The following is a 12,942-nucleotide window of genomic DNA, read 5'->3' on the forward strand; positions in this document are numbered from 1 at the left end:
AATTAATTTTATTAATTAATAACGGCAAAAGCAGTTGAATTTGCCGATATAAAATAGGTGCGATAAAATTTTATTAACATATTTCTTTCCTTGCGAAAGTTTTTGTCCGTTTTTATCACACCGCCATGACGGTCGCATTGTGCTAGGTCAGGTTTTACACTGGACCAGTTTCCAGTGCCGTGCAGAAGTGTATTTTTAAATCAATTTCGAACTGACCTTTTTGATTTTTTCTTTACAAAATTGTATTTGTAAGGGTCCCCTGTACATCCAGAATTTTTTTTTGGATAAGTTCTGAATCACCCTGTATATACATACATATTCCATATTCCATTATATACTATATATCCAATTTTTGTAATTACTCTTTAGTAAACTGAACTTACGACTGAACTTACGTATCGACTTTATGGTGTACTATAAAGTTAAATTTTATTATGTTTATATTTGCAAGTTGGATGCAACTAAACATACAAGCAACAGTAATACTGGTTGCATTATGATGACAATAAACAAATTGCATATTTACAATTCTTGTTTTTTTGCAATACCGCAAAAGAACTCTATAACATAGTATAAAGCAAATTAATAATAGCATACACTTTCTTTATGAACCATTTTTATGGAGGTAAAGAAATGTGACTTTGAGGAAGTTAATCGTTTTAAGAATATATTCTTCTCTGTTCTGTGGATTTATGAATGTGGCGGGATTTTTAAATTTCTTATAGAAATTGTTTTTGCACCTTTACATGCAAATTAGATATAATCACTACTTATGGTTTGGTTCAAATAAAATTAAAACTGATTCATTAATAAAGATAATGCAACAGCAATTAAAATATGTTCACATCGACTTCACTACCTAACAGAAAATATATTATACAGATGTAAACAAATATATTCACGTTCCACAGAAGCAGGTTTGGGGACATGTACAATAAAGATGTTATCAACAATCATCTGTACCAACCATGACTGTACTGATATGTATTGTGCTGTGCTCTGTAAATAGCTAAATTTGAAAATATATTTTTATGACACAATACAGAAAAGAATTAAGGAATTTGAAGTGATGCTAAAATTAATCTATCATCATTGTTATATCAATGAATCTAATTAGAATTTTTTTGGATGTTTAGTTTGTATAAATTACTCAACATTCTAAAATAAATTTTCTTTTGTTTCTTTATTCATGTTGCAGTTTTCGGGTTTTTTTCTTAAGCGCAATCATTATTTTGTAAAGAGGGATTTTTCCATTTTTAATTAGGAATTGCCTAATTCTATATAATATAATAGGATATCCCATCACAACACATTATTTAATCATTTACTTTGGTTTACAACAAAATAAAATATAAATGGTATTAATTTTGTTGATTACCTTGACCAAGTTAATTATTTGAAATATTACGAGTATAAGAATTTGTTTTGATTACTTTTAATTACATGAACTTTGTATTTATGATTAAAAATTATATCACCTTAAAATTCTAATTATATTTAGGACTAGTTATTGTGTACGTAGTACCTTATCAAGAGGAAATTTGTTAAGTTCCTACTGTTTTTTGATATTCTCTTGACATGTTATTTTAATTTTTAACAGTTTAACAGATATTTTCTCATTCTCTATTCAATAGTCAATAAGTTTTCATAATCACATAATACGAAATAGTTTTAAAAAATGACAATGACTGTGTAAGATTTTCATCAAACTTTTGGGTATTTATACATTATACATTACTGCATACAATAAACTACATTTTTTATTCATTCTGACATTGTTCTAACCTTTTTAAACAGTCACATGAATGAGATAAGTTATTGGTTTGGTGCATTTGATATATTTACGAGGTCTGTTTAAACTTTATTATTAATTTTATACATAATTGGTCCTTGTCTCTTTCAAAGTACGCCCCTTCCTTACCCTATTCACAAACTTTTCCCTGCGGTGTTTCCATTTGGTGAAGTAGTCATAGCTTCATTTGAAATAGCCTTTAATATAAAGTCTGTGACAAATTTGCTTTGATGTCAACAATAGCCTGAAAACGGCGTCCTTTCAGCAATGATTCTAATTTCGGAAATAAGAAAAAATCGCAAGGAACCAGGTCTGGTGAATAAAGAGGGTGAAGAATAATAGTAATCTGATTTTTGGCACAAATCTGACGTGCTTTCTTGGGGAGTGGAGATCCTTTGTCAATACATTGTGATGACGTTTTGTCTCAATGTCGTAACCGTAAATTTTTAAATTCTTCAGTCAAAATTTCATGCTAACCTCTTCTTCCATTCCTTTGAGTCAATAGGCGATTTGCACGCACCAGATCTTTGACTTTCTGAATGTGGGAGTCATCAGTTGAAGGCCTTCCTGGTCGAGGATCATCTTCAATTGACTGATGACTGCTTTTAAATCGTAATATTGAGTACTACCCAGAGCACCATCTTCGTAAGCTTGTTTCAAAAGTTGAAATGTTTCCGTGAAAGTTTTCAGCAGATTCAAGCAAAATTTCACGTTGCCACATTGTTCCAAAAAATCGCGCATTTCAAAAATCGCCGCTAACTCTTAAACACGTTGCACTCAAATAACACCATCAAGAAAACTAAATGAGATATCAACAATCCAAGGAGGTTATGCGCAACGCAATGCTGCCATCTGCATATCACTAAATATCTCCATTAGCGCGTATTTCAGAAAGTTCGGTTATTTTTTGAACAGACCTCGTAGTTTAACGAGAAAATTCGAGATAATTTCAATTTCAATTTTTTCAATTTCAATTTCATTGAATTTGGAAACGAAACAGGCTAGCAACTACAAGCCATGCGTAAATACCAACCAGAGGACTAAATTTCTAATTTCAATGTTCTCTTCTGAAGAAATGAGCGATGTGTCTCTCAAAACGTCATGAGATCCAAGCTAATGACGTGGCAACTAACCCGGAAATTTTTCAATTAACAGCGAATTCAATTGCTATCAGATTTGCTAAATAAATATCCAATTTTTCTACAAAAGTTTACTTTATTCAATGACATAATTATCAAAATATATAACAACATTTATTTGGCACACATACTGCCGTCGTGGTAGGAATTATAAAAAAATAATTACACCACAGCAAAATTGGCAAGTCGGATAAATAATTTCATATTATAAAGTAAAATGTGTTGCTATACTGTGTTCACAATAAATATAAGTATTCGTTAATCGTTGTTCTTACTATCCTGTAATATTGATAAAATTTAGTATCATTTCGCTCCGCACCAGTCTAGCACAAGATTCGCTACCACTGGATTTGTATTCATAATGAAACCAAACTGCTGTTTTTTTCTTTTCTTTTTTAGTAATTGATTCCAGTAGCGTCAGACAAGATTGGACGTGACTGGCTTGGTGCGAATTGACCTTTATTAGTAGTAAAGTGATTGTCTATGAAAGGATTGTGATGAGGAAGTTATTCACAACAACAAACAAATATTAGATTTATGGAGGAAGAACTAAACACTATCATGAGGGTTGATTGTGAAATATATAATATACTTTTTTATGGTATGAACTGTTCCTATACAATACAAAAGGTTTCTACATCGATATACATGGTATTGCAATATCCCACTGTCGGAATTTTGAGCAACTATTTGACTAAAAATAAAATGAAAAGTTCATGTCTGCTGAATTAGGAAAACTTTTCCTTTTTTTGTAGCGACTACACTGACTCAAACTATAATATAGTTTAACCTAATGGGTCAGCAAAAGAACAGAACACGTATCAATTCATGAACCAGGAAACGTACAGAACAAATGAAAATAAATCTTTACTTTTTTCCAAATTTTTTATCAGAGAATTACTTGTACAATTGGAGTCGGTGGAATAATGCAACACCCTCTGTGTAAATTCATTACTTTCACTCATCTTTAAAATAGATTTTGGCCACTAAGTACTGCTTTACGTATCTGGATATTCGTAAAATTTATTATTTTTATGAACTTTGTCCACAAATCTTCTCTTAGGGTCAAAAAGTTTACAAAAAATGGATAAATAGAAACAATAATGTCTTAATAACAATTTTATCACGTCTTCAGTCAGTAGTTTTCTAAAAAAATCGTTAAATTAACGCTATCCAGTAAGTAGACGACTAATGAATTCCAATTTTTCCCGTGCTATCTGATTAACCATTTTCTCTATAGATTTCACCACTTCCACCTAAAAAGAAGCCGCTAATGTATGACATGACACTGATTAATAGTTGCATGAAATCACAGATCATAGAAAACAAATAGTTGCGTATATGGTCCACCGTATTTCAGATAGGGTTGATTTCCATGCAGATATTTGTTTTCCATTTCCATGGATAGATGGGTTAGTAGCTTGGATGAAACTAGCGAAAGCTCAAAGTGGCCTTGCGATGTTTTTCAGGACCACGCCTGCGATTTCCGCTCCTGTTTCAACCACCCTGTTCCCAATAGCTCCCAAACCCCTTACCAAGTCCCCCACAATGTTAGTCCCTAAACTCACCGTAGCTTGTATACTTTGTCCTATATTTGGTCTAGGGCGCTTTTTAGGTTTAGCAGATGCTGAAATTGTGTTAATGTTTAGTTTGATGGTACTTATCGTGCCAAAATCATCAATAGTGGCTTTTGTTACGGGTGTGGCTTTGGTACTAACTGTAGTAGGTTTAGTGGTTGTGGTCTTTGTGGTAGGAGTAGTTGTCCTAGTGGTTGTCCTAGTAGTTGTACTAGTAGTTGTACTAGTAGTTGTACCAGTAGTAGCAGTGGTAGTGCTACTGGTACTTGTCCTGGTGCTTGTAGACGTGGGCAATGGCGTAGTGAAAAGCTGACTTATGGTATTCTGAACGGTCTTGTTATCGTTCTCTGTTGAGGCGAATCTGTTCACAATTTGGACGGATGGCGTTGGACTGGATTCGACCGGTTTGCCACCGAAAGTCGATTCGAATTTGGATATGTAGCTGCTGTCAGGGTCCCACTGTTTTTCCAGCTGGGCCCATACTTTGGGGTACTCTTTCTTCAATCGTCTGATGGCTCGAAGTGTCACCGTCTTTTGTTTTTCGGTACATCTGTGACAGTTGGTTCTCAAAGCTTCTGGTAAAATTCCTGAAAGAATTAAAGTTTAATAAGGAGTTGCATTAAAATGATAAAATGTAAAAAATATTTCCTTAAATTTCTTTATTAACTGAAATAACAAGATCAGCAAAGCGGTAGTTGTACTGTAAATATTAAGAATTAATGGAAATATTTTTACATTTTCCATGTATTTACTTAAACTGTTTGTAAATAAAAATAAACAAGTGCTGCATTTTTTCTTTGCCACTTAGTAAAAAGATGTGTTTAAAAGTGTGTGCTTTAGGTACGGGGTAACTGTGCGTTTTGGTATAGGGCAAGTGTATGCGGCATATTAATCACAAAAATGCATATGACTGCATGTTTTGAGAAATTCTAGTCAATGTATGTTTATTCCTCTGTATAAAAAAACTGTGTCCAAAAAATAAGGTAAATTACTTATTTAAAATTTGCGAGTATTATGGAATTACAATTATTTTTTTGTTGGTTGGTAGTACGGTCCTTGATATCTAGGCAGAGTTTTTCAATTGCTGCAGAGATACTCGTGTTTTTGTAAACATACGAGAGTGAATTTATCGATTTTCACTATGTCCGATTTTGTTAAGAATTTGCATAAAATTTTGTTTGCGGAATGAATATTCTGCCGCGGAAACGTTAATGTTGTTACAGAAAGCCTTTAGTGATGAGATTATGTCGAAAAAAAAAATGTTTACAAGTTGCACAAAGACTTTAAAGAAGGCAGAGAAAGCTTTAAGAATGAACAGCATCCTTGACGACCGTCAACGTCAACTGATGAACAACACGTTAATCAAATCGAAGATCTTGTGCCCGAAAACAGTCGATTAACAATAAGAGACCTTGTTGACACTGTTGGCATTTCAAAAGATTCGGTAAATATCATTTTAAAAGATTTGTTGTGCCTTAGACGCGTCAAATCTCGTTTGATACCAAAACCCCTCATAGGCAGGGTGAATTAGTTTTTTTTAAATCGGACCTAACTCGAATTTTATGGGCTTAAAATTAAGTAAAAAATACACAGAATAAAAGCCTAAACAAAATAATTGCTCTTTTTTCAGTTTTTCACACATATTTCCGAAAATAAGCTTCTAATCGACATAAGGTTTACTTACCGATTTTGTTCCTAAGGAAATTTGCTACAAGCAAACGCTTTTGCGAAAGCTCGCAATTTTTTTTTTTAAATTGCAAAATTAGCGGTGAAAAAAAATGTGGAAAATTTTCAGAATTAAATAAAAAGAGCAAATTTGACTGGAATTGGATGAAACTACAGGAAAAGATAACTGCTGGGTTGCTCAACCAATACCCACAATCCGGGCCCCCATCAAAATGGCGGCCTATTGCAAAATTATAAAGTCGAAAACGCGAGCGCGTATATCTTCTGCCCAAGTCAAGATATCGAAATTCGGTAAAAAAGGATCGAATATCTCGCGTGTGTGTAAATTTCAGATTTTTAAGTTGCAAAATAAAAAAGTTATTAACAAAAAAAAAACAAAAAAAAATGGTAACTAGGGTCGATGATTTTTTTAAACGGTATTTTGGCTGTTCTATTTAATATTTTGTAATAAACTTGCTTGCACATTTTTTTTTCACCGCTAATTCTGCAATGTAAAAAAATGGCGAGCTTTTGCAAAAGCCACTCCCTATAGCAAATTTCCTCAGGAACAAAATCGATAAGTATACCTCATCCCGATTAGAGGCTTATTTTCGGAGATATAAGCGAAAAACTCAAAAAAGAGCAATTATTTTTTTTCTTTTGTTATAAACAATATGGCGGTCGACCTCTACAAATACATAAATTTAGGCTTCTATTCTTTGTATTTTTTACTTAATTTTAAGCTAATAATATTCGAGTTAGGCCCGATTTTTGAAACAAGCATGTGTTTGGTCTAATAAGCCCGGATTATCAACTTTTTGGAAAAACAGGGTCATCTGTGAAACAATCATTTCTGACTACCCAGACGTCGTGAAACGCATAATTACTGGAGACGAGACTTGGATCTACGCTTACGACCCGAAAACAGTTGATTAATCGAGTGAATATCGTGCATAGTGCATTATGAATTTCTTCCAACCGACCAAACTGTTAACAAGGAATATTATTTGAGTCTTATGTCTCATTTCCGTGATGCTATTCGCCGCAAAAGGCCGGAATTATGGACAGACAACTCTTGGTTTTTGCATCATGTTAATGCACCGGCTCACACATCATCAAGATTTCAAGACCATTTGGCCAAAAATTCAACTGATATCGTTCCGCAATCACCGTATTCTCCTGATTTAGCACCAAGTGACTTCTGGCTATTCCCTACACTCAAAAGACCACTCGGTGGATACCGTTTGGACTCGATCGAGGAAATAAAAGCCGAATCGACAGAAGCATTGAAAACCATACTGGAAAAGGACTTTTCGAACTGTTTCGAGAGTTGGAAAAAACGTTGGTATAAGTTGGCATTATATTGGGTGGGGAAATTGATTTGGAAGCATAAAGATTTTTTGTTTTTTAAACAAATTCACCTTATTTTTTGGACAACGGGTTACATAAAATTTACATAAAAATTTTAAGGATTTTGCTTATTTTTATATTTAATATTTAAGCAGTTCTCTCTCTCTCTCTAGTGTGAAGACAGGTTTTATGCCTGACTATTAACTATGAAATAAATACTAAAGGTTCAATATTCAGCAATACATCTTTGCAACAATATAAATCCAAAATTTTATAATTGATTGATTGATATTAGTTTTATTTATAAATATAAACAAAATTTTTATATAACTCTACAATTACGTAGTTAAATGCATTAAATTTATATGTATGTTATATGAAAATTCAACTGTATTCATTTCGGACTTAGAATTATTTCAAACTATAATGCAACATTGTATTGTATAAAGATAAGCTCTAGAACAAAGGAATATTGTCAAGTTACCAAGGACTTCTAGGAAACTTAATTACACCTCATCAGCTTTTGCTGAAGACTAAACGAACTTATAAAAAGCCCTGGTAACAAAGCAAAAACACCTTAGTTCGTTGTCGCGTTGCCACACAACTCTGTGTCATTAAAATAGAAATTAAACTTAAAAATCAAAGTTCAAAGTAAAGTAAAAACTCCCAAATTGTAAAAAGGTAGTGAAATAAACAAATTATTTGTTGCGATAAATAAACTTCGGAGTTACCACGACAAATTTTATTGTTGGGTGCCAGCTCAGAAGAGGTTGCATCCTTCTTGGCTTGCCAATTGAATTGATTGTGACAGATTTTCTAAATTAGAAACGACATATTAAAACTAAAAGATGGCCAAATATTCCCATAAAACAAAATAATATGAAATTAAATCTTTATTGTAAGTATATAAAAACAAAATGAGCAAGTAACAATAAAAATATCTGAATACCGAAAATATTTTTATACACTTATATGAGCACTTAGGACTGTCAGAACTGAGCCGCTGGACATAGGCGTACGCATTATTTATTAAAAAGCAACAAATTAAATTGTCTACAATACACTACAATTGTGGCTCTCTCTGGCAGCCTTAGTTATATTACTAGTAAACATCAGCTATCTTTAAAATGCTGAATAATATTTTACATCAATATTAACAAAAATATAAAAATACGTGTTTTTACTGTTATAATCCAAACAATTCTTTAATATTATTAGACTATTACATATTTTTGTAATTATAATAATTGCAGGTACATTGAAAGTTGTGTCATAGATTGACGCTTAGATTAAAATTATACAGAGTGTCCACAGATGGTATTGAAAAGAGGGAAAAGCTTTTAATTTTTCATTTTATGAGAAAAATTTTGTCAAAAAATTGCTTGTGTACAAACTTACAAATATGTAGTTTTTATGTTCAAGGTGTCCTCTGCAAAAAAATAATCGGAAAGATAGTTGATTTGTTCCCAAATTAATAAACAATATATCGTTTTCCAAAAGACATCCTGTATATATTAGCCCAGTACTTTTTTATACATTTGAACATAAGCAGCTTTTTTAACAATAATAATAACCTATTTCATAAAAATTCTTCCTTGGTTGTATCATACTGTATGTTAATTTGAATCAAATTATTTGCATAAATTGAAATTTTAGATGAAATTTACTATCTTTAAGAACGCTACAATATAAGTAAATTGGGACTAAACATTGCTTATGGGAATAGTATGTACTACTATCACTAAACATCATTTAATTTTCTATTAAACAAAATTTCACTTTCGCTTCTACGCGAAACAGTGACGTAATGAAAATATGTTACATAATGTTATTTACCTAGAATCTTCCCATTTTAATATTAATGCTTTTTACGTTTACCATGAAAAGACTGGTATTATTCCGCGTAACAATACAGGAATGTTAATTTTAATTAAAAAAATTAGGTACTGTCAATGTTGTTAACCGGTAGCAAAACTTTGACGTAATAAAAAATATGCAAGGTCAGTAACCAAATTTATTACTTAAATTAAATTCAAATAAACATTAAATCATGGTCTAGCTGACTCGAAACACTGTAAGCAAGAATAAAAAGGGAACGCACATGGTTATCGTCATTTCATTTGGTTTCTAAAAATTTAAGCATTGACATTTTTATTCTTAGAATTATAGAGAATAAAGGTTATTAAAGAAATTTGTTTAAAATTGATTCGTCTGATTATTATTATCAGTCAAATATAAAAAATGAGTTTTCTTAAACGAAATTTTGATGAATCTTGTTTCATAATTTTAAAACAATGATTTTTTTTATATCTATCTGGTTTAATATGTACAAATAAAAAAAATGTTCTTTAATAGTACATATTTACATAAGGGAACAAACAACTTTTGTAACAATATTAGTTGAGAATTGTTGCAGGTAATGTAATTAAATATACTTTATAGGAGAAAATTTCTAGACGTCCAAAATTTTAAATAAATGATTGCGAAATCATCATACATAAGTTTTATATACTTGACAGATTACCGCTACAGAAAACATTAGTTTTAAAGTATTTATAATCTTTGTTCGCGTTATTTACCATAAACAAGAGCATAACAAATAAAACTGAACTGACAATGATAATTTAAACAATTCTTACTTATACCTAACATAAAGACACACCTTTCTAGGTATTTAATTTTAATATAATTGAATAAAATTCTGTATTACACAATCCACTGCAGTTAGAAGTTGATATCAATTTAACTATTATAGAAATAAGTACTTTAAAATTTACGGTAAATGAATGATTTTTTTCTGTAAATGTGTCTCTAAATTAGTCAATGGAACTAATTAAAATTATCCTTCATTTAGTCTTTAAAATTCCAATTTAAGTATTTGTGTTCGCGATAGTATCAGTAACAGAATTAAAGTAAAAATATTAAATCCTTTAGGAGAAAGTTTAGTTAGATCCTGTACATAATAGATATATCACTGATGGAAATCTACTAATAAGAAAATTTTGCTGAGATAATCTGTATTATAATAGCAATTTTTCTCATTTAGTGTTACAATATCATATCCACCAAGCTTAATAAAAATATTATTTAACTAATATGATTTTACTACCTCAAGTCGATTTTTCACTAGAACAATAGGGCACATCTTACATTGAATTTTTAAGTATTTACATTTTATTTACATATTTTTACATATTTTTTTTTATTTACATTTTTTCTACTAAATGTAATTTGATTAATTATTGCACTAGATTGACTTTAGTTGAGGCCTGCCTGTTAACGGTTAAGTGAAAGAAAAAATGTTATGTAAAAGATTAGAAGGTTAATATATGCATATAAAGGAGTACCTATATGTAGTACAATTGTCTATAGTGTGCTTAACTTTATAATTTTTGTTTTATATTTAAAAGGTAAAAAGGCAAGGGATTGTGAAATTGTGCAATTACAGACATCTTATTTTTTAAATATGAAGAGAATTTTTAAAAACAAAGTTAATAATTGAATCAAGCTAAGTGCACATAATTGTAGCGAATAAATCATTTATTAGTGTTTACTTCAAATAAGTCCCTTATTTGAAGTAAAAAAGGATATTTGCTGCTATTCTCATAAAAGTTATTTTAGAAAAAACCGCGACAAAAACTATGGCAAAAATTCTACTATAGCTACCGTAATAAAAAAAATGGAAGCGTAACCTTTCTGGGGCCTATTTAATTCTGGGGCTTATTTTTTGTTAGGGTTAATAAATTTCTACTTATGGTTAAAAAATATTTCCCTCAATGATAAATTTAAACATCAAGTTGGTAGTTCACTACCAAAAATCAAATACGGTTTAAAATGCTCTATAATGAATTAATATTGAAATGTGGGCTATGCTTGCATTTTTGAAGAAAATTTCATAATTATTAAAAAATTACAAAAATTAAATTTTAAAACAATTTAAAACTTTATATCTGGTAGCTATCGAATATTTTTTTTAATGTTACATCTATCTGTAGAAATATTTGTATGTGATTATTTAGCAATCAAAGACATAACCTAAGTAGCTATAATTTATAACGCCTTTAGTGGGTTTTCCAACTTTCACAATAACTTGTATTTTTATTAATGAATTTGTTTAGATACATAAATTTTAACTACCTAAAACTTAAACGAGTAGGTGTCTATAAATATAAATAAATACATATAAATAACACTAAGTAAAATTTCATACACCTGCATTGAGGTGCTATCAACCAATTTATGTTGATAATTTACCAAATTAAAATTCTTTGATGATATTTCAAATAATGTTCCTATTGATACTGATCCTATATTCCATTCGAATTACTAATACCATTTGAAGAGGTTGGATAAAGTTAAGGATGTAGGCATATTTTTTATTATTTTACGTACGTAACGTGTATAGAACAAATTACTTCTGGTATAAATTTATAAATATTCTAGGATTTGTTACATTTGTGAATGTTTACAAATATAAATACCTATGTTGAAGTTATTGTCTTACTTTCTCCGATCCAAATTGGATTATGGTGCGTTGATTTGGTTATCGACTTATAATAACCACATACATAGTGTTGAGTCTGTCCAAAGACGGTTTTTAACATATGAAGAAGATAACCAGCACCCTCCTAGAGGAATCCGCCATGAATTACAGCTACCCAGATTTTGTGAAATGACTGCGTAATAACTAATAAAATTAAATAAATATTAAGTTTTGTAGTGTATTCAATTATATATTTTATTATTATTGTTTGTACTTTATTTTTGTACTGTGTGGTATTTAACTGTACTTATAAGTATGTAATTGTATTGTGGAGACAACTATACGAGCTAGATGCTTCCTACAACGTTGAATTACGTCCCCGATATCTAATAAACAGCTAAAATCACTAGTCAGCATCATCACCAGGCATAGACCGCTTCCAGATTTGTTAGGAGAGGCGACTAAAGATCGATATTCCAATGTCTATATACCTAAATGAGTGTGGCTGAGATATAACCTACAAAGAATATGTCATATTTTAAATGACAATGCGTCGGTAGGCATTTAGAAAAATGAAATTTATGAAATATACTTTGTGTCTCCTAGACTTATGTGCACTTTATGAATACGAAGTCTGTTCAGAAAATAACGGAACTTTATTATTAATTTTAACCATTATTGGTTCTCCAATCCCAATCTCCAATCTCCTCCAAAGTACTCTCTTCTCCTATTCACATACTTCTCCTAGCGGTGTTTCCATTTCGCGAAGCACTCCTCGATAGCTTCATTGGAAATGGCTTTTAAAGTTTGTGATGAATTTGCTTTTTTGTTATTACTAATCTGAAAATGTTCTTTTAACACTGATTTTAATTTCGGAAATACAAAAAAATTGCAAGGAACCAGGTCTGGCGAGTAAGGAGGGTGAATGAGGACAGT

General features: G+C 30.8%; 1 protein-coding gene across 3 annotated transcripts in view; it reads right to left on the bottom strand.

Moving 5' to 3' along the window:
* Nucleotides 1-2,987: 2,987 nt before the first annotated feature.
* LOC108904830 (cell wall integrity and stress response component 3-like) overlaps nt 2,988-12,942 on the bottom strand; it is a 29,819-nt gene continuing 19,864 nt past the window's right edge. Inside the window, exons 2-3 of one of the 3 annotated variants that reach the window (XM_018707511.1) lie at nt 4,650-5,095; nt 2,988-4,187 (exon numbers count right to left, since the gene is read on the bottom strand). In XM_018707511.1, coding sequence (XP_018563027.1) covers nt 4,101-4,187; nt 4,650-5,095 — 533 coding nt within the window. In that variant the 3' untranslated portion in view covers nt 2,988-4,100. Of the gene's footprint in view, nt 5,096-12,942 lie in introns of all 3 variants that reach the window. The other 2 variants (XM_018707510.1, XM_018707509.1) reach the window with 2 other exon arrangements.

The sequence above is a fragment of the Anoplophora glabripennis genome, unplaced genomic scaffold, assembly GCF_000390285.2.
Source record: "Anoplophora glabripennis isolate ALB-LARVAE unplaced genomic scaffold, Agla_2.0 scaffold104, whole genome shotgun sequence".
NCBI classification, from domain to species: domain Eukaryota; kingdom Metazoa; phylum Arthropoda; class Insecta; order Coleoptera; family Cerambycidae; genus Anoplophora; species Anoplophora glabripennis.